A 27,581-nucleotide genomic window follows, 5' to 3' on the forward strand; every position below is an offset into this window, starting at 1 on the left:
AAAAAAACACTTGTGCCAATGCGCCTCAACACAGACACGCAGCGCGACAGCATTCATGCAGGTGGGCAGCGCACTGGCCCTCATGCAGGCACATAGCTCATCAGCGTTCACACAGGCACACAGCACAATGGTGTGCACAGAGGTAAGCCAGGAAGGGGCCCCCAGTAAATGCCTGGAGGGCCCTTCATGTGGCAGTCCTGGTGGGCCCCCATTGCTCCAGGCCGACCCTGTCCATAGTTTATAGCAATGCAATAAGATTAGGGATGCACCGAATCCACTATTTTGGATTCAGCTGAACCCCCAAATCCTTCGCAAAAGATTTGGCCAAATACCAAACCAAATCCTAATTTGCATATGCAAATTAGAGGTGGGAAGGGGAGAAAAAATTTTAAGTCCTTGTTTTGTGACAAAAAGTCATGAGCTTTCCCTAACACCCCTAATTTGCATATGCAAATTAGGATTCGGTTCGGCCAGGCAGAAGGATCTGGCCGAATTCGAATCCAGCTGAAAGAGGCAGAATCCTGCCCGAATCCCGAACCGAATCCTGGATGATGAGTGTCTCAAACATATATTGGTTCTACGAGTTCTTTGGCAGGTGCATAAAAATGAAACCTTTAAAACCCCATAATAACACTTTTATGGTTCTCCACGTAAACCCTAGAAGAAGATGTGACACCTGTGCCCAGGCATCAAGCTTCCTAAAACAAGTACTGATAAGTATAGGCTAGGGCCAGATGGGGCCAAAATCAGCCTACTGAAATCTGCAGGCCAATTTCAACACCCAACTGAATCCTCTTCTCTGTTGGAAGTTGAGATGAGAAAGCCAGGTGGAAAGAAAATAATGAGAGTGAGGTGAGAACTGCTCTACTAGCCCAGTGGTTAAGACAAAGTGGCCATAAACAGTTCCAGTCCAAAGCCTGCCAAAGTGTAAGGCTAGGGGCAGACAGGGCTGAAATCAGCCTGCTGAAATCAGCCGGCCTATTTCAGTCCCTGACCATTAGCTAAATCCTCTTCTCTGTTCATGTCCTGAAGCCTTTTGTTGGCTCCAGTGCAAACATACTTAGCAGATTTCGGAGAAGAAGTGCGAGACTTTGCATTTCGGCAGACTGAAGAAAGAAACTAAGTTTCTAGTACATTACAGGCTAAACGTGTATAATTTGGCAAAGTGAAAAAAAAAAAAACTTCAACCATGTTGTATAAGACTAACCCTCTGCTATCTTCTTCATAACGATGGTCCTTGGACCTCACTGGAGATATTTTATGCTGAAATAGCTTCTGATTGCAAGCTTTTACCCTTGAGAGCTTTTATGCTTCAGATATGTTGAGCCCTGGGGAGCTGTTATGCCTCTATGCTTGAGAGGCTTTACGTCTGAGAGCTTTCATGCCTGAGAGGTTTTATGCTTGTAAGGTTTTACTTATCATAATTTTTTTTACATTTGATACTATATATGATTGAGCTTTTAATCAAGATATTTTACAAAAATATGTAATTCTTATTCCTAGGGGGTCCTGGTGTTTCTTCTTCAGAACAGCAAAATGTAATCTCTCTCTCTCCCTCTCTCAGAAATGCAATTATTATTAGCTTTATTATTTCAGTTACATAAATCCAGTGTCTTGGCATTGTCTTGGTGAAAACTAAGATGTGCCTGTATAGCTTTCCCGGGGAGATGGCCATAGGAAGGAGCTGAAATGCAGGTAAGTTGGTAAGGACAAAAGTTGTCTGAACTTGGGATGTTGCTTTGTGTTATATAGTGGTGGCCCTTTTTTCACCACCAAGACACCTGCTGATGCGAATATGGCCTGGCCCAGGTCCAACATGTTAACGGGAATTAGCAACATCCTTTCAAATAATAAATGGGGAAATGATAATAAAATAAAAAACTTTAGGAATCAGAAGAGAACAACCCTAACAGGCAGAAGACACACTGTATCATACAGTTCCATTAGCCAACATTTACTGCAATTTTGGAGCAGTGAACATGTAACAAGGCGTTTTCAATGTGATCGAGTAATATTACAGTTCAACCAGCAGGTGGGAATTACCCTACATGAGTTTTTATAAGGAAGTGCAAGAGCTGTGTTCCTCTTTGGCCTCAAAACACTATGGGGCAAATACACTAAAGGCGAATTTTTGCCAGTGGCTACCCACACTCCGTGCCACTTCGCCAGGCGAAATTCGTTACCACTACGCCAATTCACTAAAATGCGAAGTTGCGTCACAGCAGCCGGAGCGCTGGCAAATTTTTGCTAGCATTACATGGGCAGTGCAAGCATTTCACAGATAATTTTCGGCAGCATTAATTTCTGTCTAGCTAAACTTCACTAATACACTTACACTTAGTTTCATTTGAATAGGGCGGTTATTTATTAGTCGTATGGACATGGCCAGTTTTTTAAACACATGTCCAATGAGTGATAAGAAAGATAGAAGAGATCTGCTAATGCCCTAGACCTGAGCTCACCCTTAAACAAATGTGGCATGCCCATCAAATTAGTTTAAAAAAAACATAAATCTTTATTTTTTTACAACTTTAATGAATTTCCGGCATACAGGATATGATGTCACAGACATAAGATTGAGGAAGATGTAGCTTGGTTTTATCAGTTTGCCTGGTCTGAGGTGGCAAAGTAAACTCTGGTGAAAGAGGTAATGTTCAGTAAAATTCTCATCTTAGTGAATTGACGGAGTAACGATCGTTTGCCAGAGCAAAAAAGTCGCCTAGCAATAGGGTGTGAATGAACGCTAGCGACGGTCTCGTTCACTAGTGAGATTGTTCTCTATGCCTGTTAGCGAATTGCCAATGAATTTTCACTAGCGTCAGCCACTTCGCCCTTCAGTGAATTTGCCCCGTTGATCGTGAATAAGACTGGTGTGGCCAGACCATTTGGGAGACTAACTCCTTCAGGGCTAGCTAGTGGACAGTAGTGGAGTGTGAGTTCAAGCTAGGATTGAAAGGTAGGTAGGCCAGTGAGAAAGGTCTGTTGTCACAGGAGTGAGTAGTTTGGGAATGAGCCCCTGAGGCAACTGCGCACCTAGTAGAGAATTTGAGCGTTCAGGTGTAGGTTAGAGAAAAACATATGGGTAAAGCTTGGGGACTGTATGTGAGGTCACCACAGAGAAAATGGGGGAGGGGTGAGGGTTTTAATGAGAGGAGGCCCCTGAGCAGCTAACAAGTGGCCAAAATTAGAACTTAAAGTAAAAGTCTTTCCATTTTTCTGGTTCTGTTAAACCAGTTAAACCAAAAATAATTTTTCTGCAGCGTTTGTAATAAGAAGCAGCTAATCTTATAGAGGGCTTATTTTTAGGCTGATAACTTGAATATTAGTTTTGTTGTTTTGTTGTGAAACCCTTTTTTTCCCCCAGCAGACCTGGTATTATCTCTCTGCATCCCTGTTCCTTCCCAAGGTGCTAATGGCAAAAAGCTGTGTAAAATAAATGACGATCGTGTGTGTAATTTTAAGCCATGCAAACTCCAGATTTGACGCAGTTATTTTATATTGCTTCCAGCGGAAGTCACATGAGAAGAAACACATAAAAATGTTACATTGTTTTTTTATGCCATTTTTAACACATTGAAGCCTGGCGATGTGTGGTGTATTATCCCACCATTTTTTACACTGCATAATAAATATGCCCCATAATGTCCAGTACATGTATTAAACCTTGATAAGTTCATAAGAACATTAAGAAACGCTTTCTAATATAATTTCTGACCTAACATTATTCCCAAATATCAAAGATTGGTAACTCTGCCTTTTATTCGAGATTTAAACAATCGCTAAACATTCCTTATATAACAGGTCTGCTTATGAGACATGATTAAAACGGGAGTTCCTTGGTACAAAGCAGAAGACTTTAAGTTGAGGCAAACGTTTGTAGAAGGCAGCAGAACTGTGCTTTGTATTTGTGCAACATTACATGCATGTTTCCAAAGATATAATTTCCTGTTACCATGACAACATACTCCTTTTATCTTTCTTTCATTACATCACCCATGGAAATGATTCTATTTTCTCCTCTTGTATAACAATTTTCATTTAAAATTACTGTTATAGATATGCTTCTCTCTCATTAAAAATGATGCACTTTTTTTGCAAAGCACAATGTCGTTCGGATACTGTTGTATTTTGTGCAAACGGAATTTCCATTAGTTGGAAATGACACAAAATAAAATAATTAGTTTGGTAGAATCCATTGTAGATTATTCCCTATAATATTCCCCATCTACTCAACTATGCCCCTTGTGTATAATTACTTTTTGCTTCTGTGTTGTGTTGTTTCTGTTCATAGAATTCTATTAGTTGCATGTAAGGACGGAAGATGTGATGTCATTTTAGATTAGAAATGCCATTGTTATCTCACAAAGCAAATGACATCATCCAAAGGTCAGCCAGATGGCAACCTTACATCTCATTTAGTTTTATAGTGGTCAGTGGGTTGTTGGTCAAGTTGTGAATTAATCAGGTAGGAGCAAAAATGCTGGTTGTTGCTTTAGATGTGGGTCATAAGTCTCCATGGAGCAGATTCACTAATGGGGAATTTTCCCCAGCATCAGCTTTGCACCCCTTGCACCACTTTGCCAGGCGCGAATGCAATACGAATACACTAATTCACTAAAATCGGAAGTCGTCTAGCGACTTTTCGCTAGAGTTACTTCGGCTGTGCAAGCAATTCATAGCGAAGATGCGTTATCGTTCATTTGTGCCCACCGAAAATTTGCTTGCGTTTAGGTCAATTTGCATACGGCGGGAAATTTAAAGTTGTATGGAGGTCTTTATTATAAATGTTGGTGCAAATGCTTGAAGTTACCACTTTTTATTACACATGTCCTGGGAACCTTAAAGGGATACTCTCATGGGGAAAACATTTTTTTTCAAAATGAATAACTTAATAGTGTTGCTCCAGCAGAATTCTGCACTGAAATCCATTTCTCAAAAGAGCAAACAGATTTTTTTATATTCAATTTTGAAATCTGACATGGGGCTAGACATATTGTCAATTTCCCAGCTGCACCAAGTCATGTGACTTGTGCTCTGATAAAACTTCAATCATTTTTTACTGCTGTACTGCAAATTAGAGTTATATCACCCCCTCCCTTCCCCCCCCCCCAGCAGCCAAACAAAAGAACAATGGGAAGGTAACCAGATAACAGCTCCCTAACACAAGATAACAGCTGCCTGGTAGATCTAAGAACAACACTCAATAGTAAAAACCCATGTCCCACTGAGACACATTCAGTTACATTGAGAAGGAAAAACAGCAGCCTGCCAGAAAGCATTTCTCTCCTAAAGTGCAGGCACAAGTCACATGACCTGGGGCAGCTGGGAAATCGACAAAATGTCTAGCCCCATGTCAGATTTCAAAATTGAATATAAAAAAATCTGTTTGCTCTTTTGAGAAATGGATTTCAGTGCAGAATTCTGCTGGAGTAGCACTATTAACTGATGCGTTTTGAAAAAAACATGGTTTTCCGATGACAGGATCCCTTTAATAAAGAAAAGAGAGTTAATATAATGCCCTACACATGAGCCCTCTGTAAAATTAATGTTCCATATGTTATGAAATGTCTGGAGAAAACCGGTTACCCAAAAAAAGTCTAAGTTAGGGCCTTGGCAGCCAATCCTGCTTAAAAAAAGGAAAAGTTGCCAACGTTTTTAGAACTTTAATGCAGTTTCGGCAGCAAGTTATGTTGTAAGTGACAGAAGATTGAGGAAGATCTAGCTTCTTTTTAGCACTTTGCCTGGTCTGAGGAAGTCAACTCCGGCGAAAGAGGTAACGTTCAGTAAAATCCGCACTTCAGTGAATTTGTGGAGTAACGATCGTTTGCCAGAGCGAAAAGTCGCCTGGCGATAAAGTGCGATTGAATTGGCGTCTTTGCCTGTTAGTGAATTTCCAATGTCCCTGCAGGTGGCAACGCTGGCGAAAAGTCGTTAGCCACTTTGCCCTTTAGAGAATCTGCCCCCATGTCGGGTGCTGGTCTACCTAATTAGACTCAAACGGGTCTCTAGACCCAGGGTCAGTTTGTAAGTCACTGGATCAGCTTGTAAAATTGCTAAATATTTTTGTGAAAAAGGAGTAAAAAAACTTTTATTTTGACCAAACCCCACACCCATTAAAACACCTGCAAATCATACCTACAATATAGCCATATTTTTGCAGGTAACTTGGCCTGCTGCAGGGATCTAGTGGGGATTGATTTATTTACCCTTTGGAGTCAAGATATGATTGTTTCCTACTGTGGGGCAAACTGGGGATGTTAACCTGCAGTTAGGCAGGTTTCATCTTACTATGACTAAGTAACTATAAATATGCATTGATTTACAATAAGAATTGGGTTTGTACGAATCAATAATGGCTTCTACCATATTGAAGACAAGTATTTAATATGGAATATAAATACATGGAACACTTTGATTATAATGTACTTTTCTGATATTAAATGCCAAACTATGAAGGTCATTACCACTTGAGTAGAGAAACATAGTTTTGAGGTCAGGGCGATAAGGAAGTATTCTCTTGTTGCTGGGGAAACGGTTAAGTTCCATGTATAAACTGATGGGTAGGAGCATTACACATGTACCTACACAAGTAACAGAAGGACTCAATTTGTTGTGCATCTAACAGCTGTGAGCTGTGGAGCAACAGTATCTACAGTGTAACCCTAGGAGCCAATGAGGACCTAGAAATCAGTCATTTTATTATTGCCTCTCTTATCCGTACTCCAGAAGGGCAGGAATGTTGGTCAAATTGCCTGTTTAAGTGATTCTTGGATTAGAGGTTTGGAACTCACCAATATTTTTTGCAGGGAGTGTCTGGCAAGGACAATTTATGCTGCTTCACCTGTGTATAGGGTAATGTTGTGTGAATTAAAGGAGAAATAAACCCTAAAAATGAATGCCTCTAAAAATGAACTGATTGCACCAGCCTAAAGTCTCAGCTTGTCAATAGCAGCAATGATCCAGGACTTCAAACTTGTCACAGGGGGTCACCATCTTGAAAAGTGTCTGTGACACTCACATGCTCCTTGGGCTCTGAGCAGCTACCGAGAAGCTACGTTTAGGGGTAGTCGCAAACTTACAAACAGAAAATGAGGTTTGTCTGTAATAAAAAACTGATGCTACAGGGCTGATTATTACATCCTGATGCTAATTGCACTGATTTCTGTGCTGCCATATAGTAATTATCTGCATTAATTACTAATCAGTCTTATATTGTGACATTTATATTCTATGTGTACTGTATATTGTGAATTGGTCCCTAAGCTCAGTAAGTGACAGCAGCACAGAGCATATGCAGTGAATCAGCAGAAAAGAAGATGGGGAGCTACTGGGTGGGTCTGGACTGAGAATTAAAATAGGCCCTGGTATTTCAGGTACACAGAGGCCCATCAGCCCACACAGAGGCCCAAACAGCCCCCACCAGCCCACTAAATATTGACTTTCTATGGGACCTTATAGCAGCCCCTCTGGCATTTGCAAGAACCCACAGATTACAAGTCCGGGCCTGCTCCTGGGGCACCTTTGGAGGCACAGATCTTCCCTGTTAAAGGCCTGTGGTTGCCTTGGGCTAGTACAGAAGCCTTGGGCTAGTACAGAAGCCCAAAACATAATGTACAACATTTCTAGCTACTTCTGTATATAAGCTTTAGTTCTCATTTAATCTAAGCAAAGAAAGGTTACATTAGGCAATGGCACAATCAGGGAGGAGAATGTACTGAAGACTAAGGAAGGAGGACATTAAAAGGAAAGAAATTATTAGGCATGATTTCAATAATTAAGTGTATAAAGAATAAAAAACAATGCTGCTTTATGTTTGCATGTACATAGGTATCTGATAGTGGGTAGGTGTCTCAGCTTTATATTCCATTTAATTAGCATAAACCCTTGCTGTTAGGCTTTAATACAAATGCAGAAACAATCCCCAAGGCTTTGCTTTGAGCTGCAATAGGACTCCCATTAATGTAGAACAATTTTTCTTTCATAATAATGCTTTCTAACAACGCCATAGGTCAGTGACTCATTGATCTGCAAATTGATTTCCTTAGTATGAACAATGTCTCAACGCAGAATTGGGAACTCTGAGTAAAGAAATGAGGGCAATGCACACAGTGCACCTATGTATTAAGAATAAAGATTTCATTTGCAGCCAAAAAAAAAATCCTGCCACCTCTTACAAAACAGTGTCCATAAACAGCATATAAGATCTATCAGACAGAATGGGTTTATATAATGATATGTGTGGGCTGACATTTCTCCTAGTCTAAAACACCCTGGTGTATCATTTACCAACATATTGTTGGTGCTAAATTGCACCAGTGGGGTATCCCATGGCAACCAGTCAGCAATTAGCTTGGAGCAATCTACTGAAAGATAGGAAAATAAGGCAAATGTCTTAATAGTTGCCATGGGTTACTCTGATCGTGTAGGTCAGTGATTACTATAGTAGATGACAACAAAAATCGAATTTGTACTTTATAACAGCAAAATTTCACAAAGCCACAATCCACAATGAAAAGAATTCCCTCTGTGCAAAGTACCTACAGTTAAAAGTGAGATACAAGTTATATTATGTGATTGTTCACACTGAGCTGCGGAGATCTACATGTTTGGTACATCAAAGTAAATAATAAATGTCTTTTTTTAGCAAAGTTTTATACAATGCAGCTTTTGGAGAAATATTAAATGAACTGTTAAGCAATTAAAGAGTAACTAATGCATAGAATTAGCGTATGTAAAGTATCAGCTTGCAAAGCAGTTCTGTGAAATTAAAGCATCATCTCTGCAATGCGTTTATTGTAAGGCAGGTAACATAACCCCATGTTCTTTTTAATTCAGCATTCAGAAACTGGCAAACTATGGAGCTAATACATAATCATAAATTGAGAAACATGAAAACTATATGAACCTGTCAAAAATAAATTCTGAATATAAAGTTGCATTAAATGTAAAATGGTATCGAATATTTAAACCTTACAGTGCTTTCTGTACAAGTTAAGTATATACTTACCAAGTCCCAAGCACGATACTCTGAGGCCTGATTTTCCAAGATTCCTAGCAAATAAAAAGAGAAAAAGTATTACTTTTTTTAAGACTATGCTTCATTTAGAATCCAATTTATAGAAAGAAAAGGCTGCAATTATAGACATGATATAATAGTTACATATATTCCCTGTTGACAAAGAAATGCCCTTCTTCGTGTGGAAGGGTTAACCATAGTTTGAAGGTAAAGGTTGTAGAACTATAAAACACAAGCAACAAATAAAATGGAACCTGGGGGGTACCCAATGTGTTCTTCAATACAGTATATGAACATAACGTTTTGAATTCAACTGTACATTGCTGTGTGCACAAATAGAACTATAGGAATATACATTCAGGTTAACGTAATGATAGAAACATGGAACAAACAGGTAAGCCAAGTGTCTTTTGGTATCAACTGACTGGTGTATATTTAATCTCTATGAACATGCAGACAGCCAAAAGAAAATACCCAAAGTCAAACACATTCACAGTGAGCCTCTATTATAATAACCCTCACCTGGCAGTAAGACCATCCATTAAAGACCAAACCTACCAACAAATAAAAGTGATTTGTAAAATGTTATTAAGGCAACCAGAACTTTGTATACTGGGCACTGATGGCTGCAATATACTTAACCCTTGTGCTCAGCATTCATAAATGGGCCCTATAATCTTTACATTTATATAATTATTTTCATGTTTAGGTGATACTAGCCCTTTAAAGTCTTATGCAAACATAGCACACTACAAAGACAGTAAATAACCACAGTAGGGCATATTTATATCTTGACATTACGGGGCCGATTCACTAAGGGTCCAATATCGAGGGTTAATTAACCCTCGATATTCGACTAGGAATTAAAATCCTTCGACTTCGAATATGGAAGTCGAAGGATTTAGCGCAGATAGTTCGATCGAACGATCGAAGGATAATTCCCTCGAACGATTCGAAGGATTTAAATCCAACGATCGAAGGAATATCCTTCGATCAAAAAAAGTTAGCCAAGCCTATGGGGACCTTCCCCATAGGCTAACATTGACTTCGGTAGCTTTTAGATGGCGAACTAGGGGGTCGAAGTTTTTTTTAAAGAGACAGTACTTCGACTATCGAATGGTCGAATAGTCGAACGATTTTTAGTTTGAATCCTTCGATTCGAAGTCGTAGTCGAAGTAGCCCATTCGATGGTCGAAGTAGCCCAAAAAAAACTTCGAAATTCAAAGTTTTTTACCTTCGAATCCTTCACTCGAAGTTAGTGAATCGGCCCCTACATGTAATAGTCTTATACTTTTAGGGGGAAAGCCACTCCCACTAAATGTCTGTCCTCCTGGTTTAAGATATTCCTTCTATTTTAAGTAAAATAGCAGAGAAGGGAAAATACTGGAAGCACGCAAGTGGTCCATTCATTGTTCTTCTTCTATTAAAGCTCAATTCATTCTCACTCGTCCTGACAGAATTGCGCAAGAGATGTTGTAAGGCAATGTCATCTTCAAACGTCTCCTGGAATGATTTCTAAGCATTTTCATTCAGTTTATATGATGGCAGCATGTTGAGCTTAAATAAAGTATACAGTGCCCCGTGGGGTCTGCAAGCTTTTCATTTTTAGGGTTTAGAAATTTTTGAAGGTGATCAGCTTGGTTAATTTAGGTCACTTGCCTTACGTGACATCATGGAGTAACCACTACAAGAGCAGTTTACATTTTGACACTTAATGACTTAATGAGATTTTAGATCAAATAAAAAAAAGTATAAAATAATTGCAAGCCATGTACTGTATGATTCATACTGAACAGATAATAACATGTATTTGTCTCTGAACTGTTTACTCTTTAATAACATTTAGAGGGATAATAGGGCTCTCCGGCACAAGACCCAGAGCAGAGGATTGCCATTCTCCAGGGAGCCCTGTAGCTAACAATTAGCAGGCACAACAAGTACAATTTTCCTCATTGCATTGAACACTCCCAGCTATGCCAAATAGCACTTTATGAATGTAGAAATATGCATCTACTCTAAAGTTCATGTAATCTTATGGTTAAAGTTACCAATGACCAAGGTCACAGAATAAAGTATCTCCATTTTTTCAAATGCAGTTACAGACTATATGCAAGCAAAGTAAATAGACAGTCACGTATATCACTGACACATGTAACAGTGTAATATTTACACTGCAAATATGTAACAAACAGCTATTCTGATTTTTTGGCCATTTAAGTCAAAATATTTGTTTAAAGGAAAACCATAACCCCAAACAATGTAGGTCTCTATAAAAAATGTATTGCATAAAACAGCTCATATGTAAAACCCTGCTTCATGTAGATAAACAATTTTCATAACAATATACTTTTTAGTAGTATGTGAAATTAAAATAGAAAATTGCCATTTTAAAAAAGAAGGGCCACCCCCTGGGATCCTAGGATTTGTGGTGCACACAAACATACCATACATGTTAGGTCACATGAGCCAATTAAAAGACAGAATTCTGTCTTTTGATTCCCCAATTCTGGTCAGGTGATCTCTGAGGCAACACACAGACCATACACTCCTGTGTATACTGTGTATTATGAATCCATAGAAACTGCAGCACTCCCAAATGAGTTTGTCAGCTTGCTAAAGGACCAGCAAGGTACAAAAAATTGCTATGCCATATGTGAAATAAAGGTAATATTAATATGACCATTTTGGAATGCTGCAATTTCTATGGATTCAGGATGGAAAGAATGTGAAGGTAAACACATTATGCTGCATGCACCCTGTTTAAAAAAAGGTATTGCCTATTACTAAGGCATACCCCCCCAACTGTCCCGTTTTTCGCGGGACAGTCCCGCCTTCAGCTGCCTGTCCCGCTGTCCCAGGTTGTGGGCTCAATATCCCGCTTCCCAGTTGCTCTTTAGCTCTTCCTGTTAGGGGCCCATTCTCCATACGCCTTGGGTGCTGGATAATTATTTGTTTATGCAGTGTATTTTCTATTTTACCCTGGGGGAATTATACTGACCATTACTGCTATATGCCCTGAGTGTATGCCTATTCACTGATGTTCCATGTTCCTGCTTATCTTCAATTGAACTCCTATATGGGGAAAAACCCATACCCCAAGCATTCATTATAATAGATCCCTTACTGAAACATTCAGTGATCTCAGCATCACAGCACTCACACATCCATTTGCCTCACCTCTCGAGAGAGTGGAGAGTGTAGGAGGTAAGGAGAAGAAAGGACAGAGAAGTTTGGTACAGTAGAGTTGGTCAATTCCATCACTGAGATCAGAAGGGCCCTTGATAAGCCTCTGTTGCAGAATGTTTTCTCTGGTAGCTCTCCTTGACATATCCCAATAGAGCTAATTAATATTTATACAGTAAATAATATAGAGATTTATTAATAATATAAAAAATATACTGTACTCTGTTTAGATGAATGTCAACCAAGCCATTTGTTAAATATTTAATGAAAATAACCACAAAAAATAGTTTATCATCATTATGTAAATGGAATGCAGAAGATGAACACAGCTATATTGATAACATTTATAGCAACATATCATCATCATCAATTTATTTATATGGCGCGGACAAGATACGCAGTGCTTTACCTTGGTTATAACAAACAGGGAATAAATGGTGGATAACAAACAAGGGTTTACAGAGTATAATAGGATTAGAGGGCCCTACAAATTAGATTTTTTTATACTAAAGGTTATGGTACAATTGAGACATTAGGATTTTAGAAACAATTTTGTGATTTACAATACAGCAATGATTGATTGATTAATTAAGGTACATTGAATAAGCTTCTTTAAACAGGTGGGTCTTTAAGGAGCATTTGAATGTTTGGAAAGAAGGAGAAAGTCTGACAGCTCGAGGCAGAAAGTTCCAGAGAAAAGCATAAGCCTGAGAGAAGTCTTGTAGACGATAATGGACAGAAGTGATGAGAAGAGAAGTGAGGCGAAGGTCAGAAGCAGAGTGAAAGTTGCGTGAAGCAGTGTATTTGGAGATCAGAGATCAAATATAGGGAGGGGCTTCACTGTGTAGGGTCTTAAATAGGGATGTAGCGAACTGCCGATTTGGTGTTCGCGAACGCCGTTCGCGAACACCGGCAAAAAATGCGAACGTTCGCGAACAGTTCGCGAACTTCGAACACCCGCTAAAATCGTTCGATTCGAACGTTCGAAGGATTTTTCATTCGAATCGAACGTTCGAAGGATTTTAATCGTTCGATCGAAGGATTTTCATTCGAATCGAACGTTCGAAGGATTTTAATCGTTCGAACGAATGGAAATCGTTTGAACGAATGGAAATCGTTCGAACGAATGGAAATCGATTTTAGCGGTCGAATGGTCGAACGATTTGTATTCGTATCGAATGCGAACTCAAAATGCGAACGTTCCCAAACGTTCGCGAACATTAGGCGGACGCGAACGGTCGAAGTTCGCGCGAACAAGTTCGCCGGCGAACAGTTCGCTACATCCCTAGTCTTAAATATAAGTGTGAGTAATTGAATTTGATTTTAGAGGAGATTGGGAGCTAGTGAAGGTACATGCATAGGGAGCAGCTGATGTTGAACGGTGAGATATATGAATGAGTCTAGCAGCAGCATTTAGAATTGGAGTTGTGAAAGGCGACTTGTTGGAATACCTGCGATGAGTAGGTTGCAGTAATCAAGGTGGTAGATGATATGAGACCGAATAAGTATTTTGGCTGATTCTGAGATATGATTGTATTTGGGCAATGTTGCGCAGTTGAGTACAGCAAGATTTTGCAAGTGTTTGGATGTGTGGTGAAAAAGACAGATGTGAGTCTAGGATAAAGGTGGCCATACACGGGCCGATAAAAGCTGCCGACAGACAGAGTCGGCAGCTTATTGGCCCGTGTATTGGGCCCCCCGACTGGCTTCCCCGATCGAGATCTGGCAGAAAGTCGGCCAGATCACGATCGGATGGGACTAAAAATCCCGTTGGATCGCGGCCGCATCTGTTCGTTGATGCGGTCCCGCGATCCGACCGCCCGTATAGCCACCATTAGGATCCGATCGTTGGCCCTAGGGCATATCGGGGAGAGATACGCTTGTTTGGTGACATCGCCAAACGAGCGGATCTCTCCATGTATGGCCACCTTAACTCCTAGGCAGCGTGCCTGTGTGGTGTACTGAAAGGTGGTGTTGTTTACGGTGAGTGATATCTGAGGAACAGGGGAAGATCTTGGAGGAAATATAATGAGTTCTGTTTTTGAAAGGTTCAGTTTCAGGTGGTGCTGTGACATCCAGGAGGAGACAGCAGAGAGACCGTCTGTAACTTGGGAAATGACAGAATTAGAAAGATTAGGAGTAGACAAGTAGAGTTGGGTGTCAGCATAAAGTTGATAACTGAAGTCCAAACGACTTATTAAGTTTTCCTAATGAAGTAGTATAGAGCAAGCAGAGAACAGCAGGGGGCCTACAACAGAGCCTTGAGGAACTCAGACAGAGAGAGGGAACATAGTAGAAGAGTTAGAGAAGGCAACTTTAAAGGAACAGTGAGCCATGCTCACCCCTGCCATGCTTCCCTCAAGTGAATATATGAGCATTACATTTTTAACCAATAATTAAAAGGTGCTTTCTACCCTTTGAAGGCCCATTACACCTTTGTTTTATTCCCTGTAGACACTGAACTAGCAGAAATTAATATGGATGTGTTAGTGTCATGTTTCCCTAGCTTCTGTAAAGTAAAGGGAGCAGCCTTGTGAGCAAGCCTTGTGAACATCCTATCACTATGGTTTGCTCAACCAATTACTGTAGAAAGTGCCCCTGCCTGTTAACAGAAGGAGTACCTACTAAAGTTTGTTTTTATCATAAAAAGAGTTGAACTATACAGCTACGTTAATGAAGATATGAGATCTATTACTTGTCTTTCAGAAGCTCCAACTATACAACATTGCTTTTTCCCATATAAAGAAATATTTTCCCAAATTTCTTGGTAATAACAAGGGCGATACCTTGTACCTTAACTAAGCTAGCAAATAGTAAATCATGGTATTGCACAAAAGGGGAAGGCCCCTAATTTAAGAAACTCCAAAATGCTGGATAATTGACCTAGTACCCATTAATCATTCTCTATTTCTCTCTGAAGTTCTGCAAGCAAGCCTCATATAAAGGAGGACCTTTCATGACATTAACAAATGTTTACTAAATGCAGATTACAACCATTGCCGCTATCTAAAAATGTCTGTCTACAATGTAAATCTAATACATCATTCTCCTTCAAATCTATTTAAATTTTGTATGTACAGTATATATTATACAAAACCTTCTAATACATTTTTGAAAGAAGAGTAACTAGTTATTATGTGATCATTTTCATTCAGTTGTCATAAAAGCTCATAGCTTGACTTGAAGGGCCTTGTTTATCAATTTTCAATTAAAAAACTAGAATCCATCATAGGAACGGGGACAAATTCAATAAAATAGAGTTTAAACAAAAAACTTTTTTTCTGAGTTTTTCCAGGCTTTTTCCCGAAAACCCAAAATGTTTCAGATTTTTTCCTGAAAAGTCCGAAATAGTCTTTTGGCCTAATTTCAGCGCAAACCACATGTAGCACACCCTTGAGTGTACTTTTGCTGTGGATTAGGGCTATGTGTGACCAGGCTAACACTGCTATTAGTGTGCCCCCCGACCCCCAGTGTACCCGGGCAACTCCCTGCAACTCCCGGTACCTGGTGTGGATTAATGCAGCAGTAGATTCAGCCAGACAAGTCCTTTGCAGTAAATTATAACTGGTTTATTAACAGAGCACCGGCAAGATCATAAGTTACAGCACTTTGATGTTCACGGCAGTTATAGCGTAGCCTCCAACAACAATATTCCCTCCAGGAGGTAGAAGATGCAACAGACGGAGTAGAATACAATATCAATCAGCAACAATAGACTTGGGGAATAGTTACCACTCTCACTGGGCACTATCCCTCTGGTGAAGCACTAAGGCATGGGTTTCTCAGCCTGAGGTCTTGTATCTTGGCACCGGACTTGATCCTCACCTCACCCACTGTATTCAGCCTGGGATCTTGGGTCTTGGTATCCTATCTGGTCCTCAACTCACCCACTGTAGTCCCTGCACTAGTGGTTCAAATACCACGGGGTCCTAACCCCACTATTTCTCCTCGTTGGAGCCACATCTGCTCACTAGCTACCCTGTGCTGACTTTCACTCCTAGAGCGACTATTACTGTATTACTATCACTATCTTACACTTAACTAACTTTCCCGGCAGGCCTGGACCTGTAGTACCTCTCAGTGAGGCAAAGTCCCAGGACAGACCCAGACCGCATGGTGCTAAACACTTTTATATTGACAAACAGTGCCATCTAGTGGACAATCTCCATGAACTAATTTGGACCCAGCAAGGGACATAGCTGCCTGAGTTAACTAAAGGACCCTTAGGTGTCCAAATACTAAAGAGGAATGCCTGAGATAAATACACCCAAATCTCAGGGTTTCTACACACAGAAACTTCCAAATAGGATAGGGACCTCTCCCATTGACTTATATACAACCTCAGCAAGTCTGAAATGCCGGATTTTTGGATTTTGACTTTTTCCATTCTTGGGGAATAATAAATCTCGAAAATTCAAGTTTTTTTCCATTAAATATTCAGATTTTATAGTAAAGAAAAAAAAACCCCCAAATATTTCAAGTTTTTAGGATTTGGAAACAAAACCCCCGAAGTGTTTTGACAAGCAAAACCCGAAAACGATTCATTTGTTTTTTCAGAAGTTTTAACAGAGCATTGCACATTAACTTAAAGAACAATGGAATAGAGGGAAAGTTTTCCTGAATATCGATATGTGTGGGCTCAGCAAGAAATATAATGATGTTTTATGGACCCTTCAAGAATATTTTCATGCATGTAGCACTTGAACAGAGGCTTTATATTAGCCAACAGGGAAGAAAAGAAAAGGCTCTACTCAAAGTAAAGCACTTCTCATTTTTATATAATTAGTATCAGAAAGCTTTACACGATTCCAAAGTCCAACTAGTATAGCATAGTTACTGCCATTGTTATGATCACAGCAAGGTAGATTACAACGTGCTAAAATACATTTTTAAAAAGTGTTACTTTATGTATCATGGTGTGAAATCTTCTGTTATATATAAAAATAACACATGATAATACTAATTTTAAGTAGCTTTATTGTAGTACAATTCCAATGGTATTTGGCTGATTTTTTTTTTAGTGCACTTTAGGCAAGAGCTTTTATATACCAAAATATACATGCGTGGGAAACTTTGGCTCTGTTCAGTGATGGTGGTACACACTTTTTCAACTGCTTTTTTTCAACTCAGTTGACCAAGAGTATTCGCTCAAATGGCAGCACTTAGTGAATCAGACCACCCACTTTTTTATATGGTAATATGCACCAAGTTTGCCCAGGTATGGTAACTCTTTGCGACCAATAAGATGTTTACTTTAAAACAGGTAACCAGCTAATGATATCCCCTGATTGGTTGCCATGGGTTACTGACCAGTGTTTAAAATGGTGGTTTACCTTTAAGTTAAATTTCAGTAGTCTTGCAGAATGGTCAATTCTCTAAGCAACCATCATTTGGCCTTCATTTTATCTTTTTTTATAGATTTTGAATGCCTTCTTCTTACTCTTTCCAGCTTTCAAATGGGGTCACTGGCACCACCGAAAAATCCAATTCTCAGCAAGGCTACAAATTTATTGTTATTGCTACTTTTTATTACTCAATATACTGTATGGTTGCTAGGTTAATTTGGATAGTAGCCAAGATGCTGCCAAAATTCTTATTCACTCTCTCATCATATCGCGTCTAGACTACTGTAACTCTCTTTTAATTGGCCTTCCCCTCCAGAGACTGTCACCTCTCCAGTCCATAATGAACACTGCTGCGAGGCTCATACACCTCAGCAACCGCTCCTCCTCTGCCTCGCCATTCTGTCAATCCCTGCACTGGCTTCCGTTACCTTTCAGAATCAAATTCAAATCAATGGCACTGACTTTCAAAGCACTTCATAACTCTGCCCCACCCTACATCTCTGAAGTCATCTTTATATACTCACCCAACCGCTTACTACGCTCCTCCTGACCTGCTACTTAACTCTTCTTTCATTATATCCTCACATGCTCACATTCAAGACTTTGCAAGGGCTGCACCCCTCCTCTAGAACTCTCTCCCACGGTCTGTCCGACTTTCTCCCAACCTTTCTGCTTTCAAGAAATCTCTTAAAATGCACTTTTTCGAGAAGCCTACCCTCACTCTGCTTAACTTCCAAACACAACACCACCTACAGTACCACATTTCTCACCCACTTAATTTGATCTTACCCACTCCCACTCCTTGTGTATTACTCCCTTCCCTTTAGAGTGTATGCCTATGCATAGGGCCTCCCTCACCTTTTGTACCGGTATTGATTGTGATGTATGTAACTCCATATGTTCTATGTATAGAATTCATGTGATTTAGTTGTATAATCACATTTACTTACAGTGCTACGCAATATGTTGGTGCTATATAAATACATGTTAATAATAATAGCAACCAATTGCTGAAACGGCAAACCGGAGAGCTGCTGAGTAAAATGCTAAAAAAAAAAAAACTCAAAAACCACAAATAAAAAAAATTGCAAATTTTCTTAGAATATCACTTTCTGTATCATACTAAGGGGTACATACTAAATAGTGAATTGTGTTTTCTTGACAAATTTTCGCTAAATTCGCAGAGACATCGCCTATTTACTAAAAGGGGAATAAGAGAAGAAAAGTTCTCTACTAGAGAACTTTTGCACCATTTTGCCAGGCAAATTTTCACTCAAACACTTATTGATCCACTTATTAAAATGTAAAAAATGTAAAAATGTAAAAGTTTCTCTTTGTTACCCTTTTTAGCCAAAGTATATTTCGCCAGGTTACGACTGGCAAATAAATAAGCCGAAGCTTCATCTTCAACATTATTATGTCAGTGACGCCATATCCGGTACTCAAAAAAAGTAATAAAAAAAGACAAAGAAGCAGATTCGCGTAGTCATCACGGAATAACATCTGACGTAGTTTTGTAAACTATTGGATTATTTCATTATACTGTAATAGAGTATATGGGAGACTAAGGGGCTGATTCACTAAGCTCGAGTGAAGGATTCGAATGAAAAAAATTCGAATTTCTAAGTTTTTTTTGGTACTTCGACCATCGAATTGGTTAAATTCGTTCGAATACGAACGAAATCGAATGAATCGAACGAAAAATCGTTCGACTATTCGACCATTCGATAGTCGAAGTACTTTCCCTTTAAAAAAAACTTCGACCCCCTACTTCGGCAGGTAAAACCTACCGAAGTCAATGTTAGCCTATGGGGAAGGTCCCCATAGGTTTGCTAACCTTTTTTTGATCGAAGGATTTTCCTTCGATCGTTGGATTAAAATCCTTCGATTCGAAGGATTTAATCGTTCGATCGAACGAAAAATCGTTCGATCGATCGAACGAACGTTTAGCGCTAAATCCTTCGACTTCGATATTCGAAGTCGAAGGATTTCAATTCGAGGGTCGAATTTCGAAGTATTTTTTACTTCGAAATTCGACCCTTAGTGAATCTGCCCCTTTAACATTCCATAATGGATTTTTGCGGATAACGGATCCCATACATGTACATCATTCCCATCAGTGAAGCGTACAGTCTAAGTTCTGAATGTATGTTTTTGGATTGAGGGAAAAAAGGAAACCTTTATCTTGGGCACAAACACAATTAGTACATGTGACTACTGATTCTTTCTTTTGCTACATCTAGTCATAACCAGCAGCCATTGGGGACAGAGATGGTGAAGAAACACATAACATGCTATTAGTAGCCTGCAGCTACTAGAAGAGCCATGGGGATTAATGACAGACTTGATGTACTTTGTAAGCTTTGCATCTCTCCGCAGTCAGCTAGTAAAACAATAATGAATGTGCTGTGTATAGCAATCCTTCTGCAATGCAACAATGATGCTCAAAACCCGCCCTTGACATCTCTACACTGGGGAGCTAGATATGAACACACCCATAAGGAAACACAGCTGGGAAATTAACCAGGACCAAAAAAAAGGGGAATCTATGCCTTTATTCTGTGTGAGCCAAATAAATAGGTATTTTCTAAGAAAAAAATATTCACTTACAGTATATATTGGTATTTTTATCATAAACTATTAATGTATCACTAGTGTTTTTTTACTCTTAATACCTACCCTCTGACCTCCTTAGAATAAGAGAGATAGTTTAATAGTTTAGGTTTATATGTATTACTCAGTGGGGTTATCTGGGAAGGATAATTCTATTAACTACCTTCTCTTCCCGAAAATGATCTGAATAACGAAGGAAACAAGATCAAACAATTTAACTGCTTAACAATTTCATCTATACTGTATACAGTCAGGTACTATAATTGTATTTATGCCTCTCTTATGATATATCCAACTTCCATATACTCTAGGTCAGTGATCCCAAACCAGTAGCTCGTGAGCAACATGTTGCTCCCCAACCCCTTGGATGTTGCTCCCAGTGGCCTCCGAGCAGGTGATTATTTTTGAAATCCAGGCTTGGAGGCAAGTTTTGGTTACATAAAAACCAGGATTATGGCCAAACAAAGCCTCCTATAGGCTGCCAGTCCAAGTAGGGGCTACCAATAGTCAACTACAACCCTTATTTGGCACCACCCAGGAACATTTTTGATGCTTGTGTTGCTCCTTGACTATTTTTACTTCTGAATGTTGCTCACGGGTGAAAAAGGTTGGGGACCCCTGCTCTAGGTCAACACAGATTTCTACAGGTCAAGATGGGTGCTAGGCTAAAGGTACAAGTGCTTTTATAGTGATTATATAGTCTCATATTTTAAAGAATGTTACATTATTTTCTATAATACACAAGTTTCAATTGGTCATGGTCACTGTGTATACCTGATGAATAGCCTGCAAGGTGCTCAGTAATGTCAAGGTCTTCTGTATTATACTCGACCATATAGTATATAGTTCTAGTAAGCATAGAAGGATCCAGAAAAAGGTTGTAAAAATATCTGTGCGTTATTTTTTTAAAACTTGTTTTTATTAAAGGATCTTCACATAATAGTTACAAAGTCAAAATCAAGGGAAAAAAAATTCACGTTAAGTTTGTAACATTATGTATATGCATTAGACATAATATATCAAGAACAGTAATAACAAATTAAACTAATAGCTCAGACAAAGGACTAAGAAAGACAAGAAAAATCCCTATATAGGGTTCGATGAGTAGGAACTTAATAACCTGTTGGTGAGATGAGCTCCTGGGGGCGATTGACTTGAGTGTCGATGATCTAGTCGCTGGTCTCTGAGATACTGGGACGATTCCAGAACCATCGGATGTTCCATAAGTATCGCTGTATCGTAACATGTTGTATAACGGAATGTGTGTATCGTAAGGTGTCTAAGTAATAGTGGTAAAGATTCAATATATGTCGACCATCTCGCAAAAAAATTATCAGTATTCTGTTCTTTTTTTTATCGTGGTTTCCAACCAATCCATGTGAAAGATGAAGTGTAATTTTTGTTTTACTACTGCCATGGTGGGTGAATCAGTATTGAGCCATTGTTGCAGAATTGTTTTCCGGGCCGCAGCTGCTAGTTTCCCCATAAAATTTTTGTCAGACTTAGATAGACGTGTCAAAACAGTCACATCACTAAACATTGCCCATTCCAATTGTGCTTGAATGGGTTTACCAGTCATCTGAGCACCGTAATTAGCAACCTCCATCCAGAAGGTCTCTAGGAAGGGGCAAGACCACAGACTATGTAATAAATCTGCCTTGGGGGACTGGCACCTAAGGCAATTGTCAGAGGGCAGACATCCCATTTTGTATCTTCTGATTGGTGTTAAATAAACATTATGCAATATTTGTAAAAACATTTCCTGATACCTACTGACTGGAAGTAGCTTCATTATTTTCGTATGTTGTTGGAAAATTGCGGAAGTCGTAGAATTCGGGATGTCCAAGGTCCAAGCAAAACCCGGCCTTTGAGTGTTATCTAAGTCTATCAGCGTCTGTGCGTTATTTTTACTTAACATAGTCTTCAGTTTCACATCCATTACTTTTATTTAACAAGTTTTGCAATGATTGTAGTTGCATTGAAGCATGCTATAATATTGGGGTTCCTTTTACTCATTACTCCATTAGAAACGTATCTCAGTGCTCATCAATGCTACATAGCAACCGGTTCTCGGCATACCCACCATGCTGCATGGGTTATGAGTGGTGTTCTGTGCTCATTCATAAATCTGTGCAGGATGGGACTTGCCAGATGGGCACGGAGCTTTCAGGCAGGGGGAGAGGACTGGACTAACAGAGGAAAAACAGGTGCATGAGCTGGTTGGCTGTTAGTGATGTCACAGATGTGACACAAACTGGCAACATTTAGGTTTCCACCATGGCAAAGTACCTCCCACCCACCCCTTTAAGATTGTGGTATGTTCGTTACTCCAGTTGAAAGAATTCTGTTGTAATGTCACAGCTAGATGGGAATACTTAGTCCTGGGTATATTTAAGGCAATGCTTTTGGTGGGCAAATCCCACAATAAGAGGACGACTGGTATCCTCTTTATATCGCTTGTCCACCTAACCCTAGCAGCAAGCAAAAAGGGGAACTAAAGTCTAAAATACAATAATGTTTGAAATGCTGTATTTTGTATACTAAACATAAACATGAACTTACTGCACCAGAAGCCTAATAAAACAAATGGTATATGCTTTCAAAGTTGGCTGCAGGGGGTCACCTTGTAATTATGTTAAACATCTTTGCAAGACCAAGACTACGCACATGCTCAGTGTGGTTTGGGCTTCAGTTGGGAGGTTAAGCTTAGGGATCATCATAAAATTATCAAAAGAGCAAGTCAAATAATATCTGCCATAGAAGCCGATACAGCAAGAACGATTAATAATCAGAATATGTAGACTGCATTGGGTCTGCAGATATGAATCTCTACACAGTCGCTGGGCTGCTCTACAGGAAACAAAGAAAGCTGCTTGAGTTCTGGGAAGTAAGGTGGATGGGGGTTCCCCCCTATCACTGGAAAGTATGATTGTTTAACTGCCGGAACCGTCTGAAGTTTGTTATCAGCAGCAGTCAGATCAAGTAAAATGAAGGGGGTATTTCACTGCATACAGTCAGGTTTCTTATAAAAACTATATACATTTTTTAATTAAAGTATATTGGAGATAAATTTCTTTTTCATTAAAGAAAGTAAAAATGGGATTTTATTTTTTTGCCTTTGCATCCCCTTTAAATGGTGGGGTTAGCTAAGTTGCAATGTATATACTTTGAGTGTTACAACTTGTTAAAGTGTTAATTGTACAATAATTTTATTAAAGCTGTGGCCTTCCAATTCTAAAAAAAAAACCTGGTTTGGTGTCTCGTTTTGTAAAAGGTTAAAGAGGAACTCCACAAAAACATAACTTAAGCTTTTTGAAAAGTAAACACAATTTCAAGCAACTTTGCAATATACATCAATTAAAAAATATGCAGACTTTTCATGATTAGGGATGGGTGAATTTTTTCGCCTTGTTTCTCGGCAAAAATGACACTAATAAACTTGTATGGCATTGAGTGTCAAAAAAAAATTTTTTTTTGACGCCCATAGACTTTAATGGGCGTCGGAGACATTTCACCAGCGGCAAATTTTTGGCGAAATGAAACGGGTAAAATTTGCCCATCCCTATTCATGATATTTAATGGTTTGGAACAGTTCCATTAGCCTAACCCCCTGCTTTCCTTCTGATCTCTCGGACTACTTTGCTGTGCTGGCTGACTACTTTGTATCAGCAGCCATCTGTGCTCAGCCTGTATCCTCCAAACCCCACGATTTTAATAAGGAATGGAGCATCAAGAACTGTTAAAAAGCTGGATTTCAGCATATAAAATGGCATTTATTCATACTTGTAACTTGTGACATGTAATATTACTTTTTAAAAAGATTTTTCGCTTTTAGGTTTAAAAATTATCAGAATTATGATGAGCATTATCTTTTGGCTATCTTTTCTTCTACTAACCACAATGAAGAGATTATGATCAGTGGCGAGATCATGGCCAACCCTTAAAGAGATACTGACACCTGAAATTAAACTTTTTTTTACATCTATTATAATATTGGCTTTGCAAGCTACTTCTAACTTTACCATAAAGTATTTACATGATGCTTTTACATTACCTGTCTGATCCCCCATGTTCCTCTATGAGGGGGCTGCCATATTTGTGCAGCAGGAGTCCGTTAGCATTAGAAACTGTAACTAACAGGCTGAGATGGGACAGTCAGGTTGGCAAAGTCAGAGTGTCAGGCTTAGGAACTTCAACTAAAAATTATATACAAAAACAAACCTCTCAGCAAAAAATGATCAACATGACCTATAGGTAACATTTAATGTACATTCATATGCTAAAATTTGTTTTTTAGTGTCAGTATCACTTTAAGATGGCCATACACAGAAAGATCCACTCGTTTGGCGATGTTGCCAAATGAGCGGATCTTTCCTCTATATGTCCACCTTCAGATGGGCCATATCGGAATGATCGAATCAGTCCTAGGGCCCAATGATCGAATCATAATGCAGGAACGGTAGGTCGGATCGTGGGACTGCATTAATGAACAGATGCGGCCTGCGATCCGACGGGATTTTTTTGCCCTGCCCGATCGACATCTGGTCGACTTTCGGCCTGATATCAATCGGGAAAGTCCATTGGAGGGCTCCATACACGGGCCAATTAGCTGCTGACACGTTCTGTTGGCAGCTTTTATCGGCCCATGTATGACCACCTTAACCTGTAGAGGGCAAAGTAACCTTCTGCGTCTACAGAATTTGATCCCAGCCAGCACTGAACCAAGATTCCATCTTACACAACCTGTGAATCAGATATCTTTACTCTATAAAGTAACAACGCTATTCAGGAAACAAGATTATACGATTAAATGGACATAATGCTATTTACGGTTCAACACTAATCCTTTGGGTTAAGCTCTGTTCATTTGTTGAATACAATTGTGAGTAAATTTCACCTTCCAAAAGTGTAAGTCTCATATCTGGGACTCAATAACAATGTGTCCAGAATGTTTTAAGGGATATTTACACTGAAAAAATAACCCTTTATGCATTTTCTCCCACCCTCTCCATAAACACTGGAGAGAAAAGTCTGATAATATCACATATTCTTGCATGTTGTCCTATTATTCCCAATAGACTGCACATCATATGGTTTCATTATATTCCTTTTTTGGCTGCTGTTTTAAGAAAGCATACAGTTTTATGGACAACAACAGGGATACCCGAAGTATTGCCCTCAGGCTGCTGCTGACGTCCAGCTGTTCACTCTTCGTCAAGTTGAGCTTGGCACCAGCTTGAGGGCTGCAAGTTGAATTTAGAATGTGCATATGTCTGTCTTTTAACCACTTCATCTTACACTATTCTGATTATATTGAAAGGAAAATGTACTTACAAATATGACAGATGTCAAAGATTTTGAAGACTTCTGAACATTTCTGCTGTTCAGTTTCTTAAAGAAAAAAACTGTTATAGCCAAGAATTGAGGTTGTATGTTTGCATGACAAAATAAGTAGGAACATAGATCAAGGCAATGCAGCCATGCAGAAATCAGAGCGTTTGCAAACTCAGCTCTTCTGCTAAAGTCACTGCTGTATAGAGCTTCAACACTTTGTACATGTACCCCTTTTTTCAGTGATCTGAGTTTTCTCTATTTTTATTTTACTAAAGTAAAGTATCTATTTTTGCAATTGATACACTAGCATTCAAGAGTTTGGAATAATCCAGAAATCTTTATGTTATTGAAAAGTTGTATTCACTAAGGCAGCATTAAATTCACAAATTATGATCAACACACTTTCAATATCATAACATTCTTTTTATTCAATATACTGCTCTAATCATCAAACTTTACATCCATCAACGAATTTTCAATTTGAAGCAATTTTAGCTTTGCAGATCTTTGGCATTCTAGCTGTCAGTTTTGGCAGATATTCAGGTGACATCTCAACCCAAGCCTTCTGTAGCTCATCCCCTCTAACTTGTATGGCATTTTACTTTGACCTTACTGAAAAGCTCTTCCCGCAAGATATCAATAGGGTTGACGGCTGTTGTGTGTGACCATCAAAGACACTATTGAAGGTTCCTGTTTCTTCCCTAGGTTTTGCATAGCTTAGAAGCATGCTTCAGATCATTGGCCTGCTGCATGATGATACTTACAGGGATGGCATAACGTTGTAGAAAACAAATAAATTCTAAGTAATTCCACACTTTTGTACTCTAGAATACAAACATACATAAATTGCATTTTAGCATGTAGGGAACAGGGCCCAATTCATAATGAGATTGGTGTTTGAATTTGTATTGTTTGTGTGTGCTTATTTAATTTCTTACAGTTCAATTCTATAAAAAATTCTAAATGACAGAATTCAAGACTCAGAAGGTAGTTGGCAGATATTGATTTCTGCTGGGAGGTGTGGGGTAGGGTAGGAGCTTGTGCACGTTTGGTGTTTGAAACCAAAGTTAGTGTTAAAATTTAGGGAGCAGCCCCCTGGTTCTATGTTTTAGTATAATTTAGAGCAGGAGTTCCCAAATTGTGGGCTCCCCCATGTGGGTCAAGCAATGGGGAAATGCCATTCATAATGCAATTTAGGACAACATTTGGAATGAATGGCTATTTGATGCCATAGATATGCTTGAATCTAAAGCAGGTTAATTGCTACAAGCATGTTTCTGTATATCCGTAACTTATTATTAAGATTTAAATTAAGATTTGGTGTTACCAAACCTTCAAAGCCCACTCACTGGATATTAATGCAAGAGATTAAAATGAACTGCATACAGAAAAAAAAACAATTAATTACGGTCTTCAAAAAACCTTGACAAATTCTAATAAGAAAATGTGCTCCATCAAGCAGATGTGATACTAGACAGATGTGGACAACTGTGTGATATAAACCAGCAGATTTCACCAAGGACATATAATATAGTTAATACCAAGGCCAAACTATGACTGGCAAAATGAAAATTAGGGTGACAGGTGATTGCATTTCAGTTATATAGTAATTTCAGTTATATAGTAGCACCTCAACATATCTGAACCGTCTCATGGGTGAGTCTGACCTGACAGGTGTAATAATGCCGCATTAGGCTATTCCTTGCTGCATGAGAAAAGGATTTTTAAGTACACATTGGCAATAGATTATACAGCTGTAAAATGATTTGCCTACAATGAATATAATATATATATATTTTTTAAATGTAGATACTGGAGGCTTGAAATACGGTGAAACCTGATTACTTTGCAGTCATTAGAAATAAATTATTTTACCCTGTATTGTCTATGCGCCAATCTTTTATTGACTTTCTCAAAATCAATACTAATAAGATCTAATAAATGCCTGTCTTCTTTAATCTCATTACTATGTGTAGAGCCTTATAGCATTTGTTTGGGATGCAAGCTTCAGTGAACTTGACATATTTAGGAATCTTTGTTGCTGGTGAGACCTGAGTACTTGGAGCTTCTCAGCTATTGGTTTCATTAAG

The 27,581-nt window shown here is 39.0% G+C and overlaps 1 protein-coding gene across 2 annotated transcripts in view; it reads right to left on the reverse strand.

Moving 5' to 3' along the window:
* Positions 1-27,581, reverse strand: part of kcnab1.S (potassium channel, voltage gated subfamily A regulatory beta subunit 1 S homeolog) — a 163,670-nt gene that overhangs the window by 53,415 nt on the left and 82,674 nt on the right. For both annotated transcript variants that reach the window (XM_041564918.1, XM_018265741.2), the window contains exon 2: positions 9,008-9,051. In XM_041564918.1, coding sequence (XP_041420852.1) covers positions 9,008-9,051 — 44 coding nt within the window. The remainder of the gene's footprint in view (positions 1-9,007; positions 9,052-27,581) is intronic.

The sequence above is a fragment of the Xenopus laevis genome, chromosome 5S (genome assembly GCF_017654675.1).
Source record: "Xenopus laevis strain J_2021 chromosome 5S, Xenopus_laevis_v10.1, whole genome shotgun sequence".
Classification (NCBI taxonomy): Eukaryota; Metazoa; Chordata; class Amphibia; order Anura; family Pipidae; genus Xenopus; species Xenopus laevis.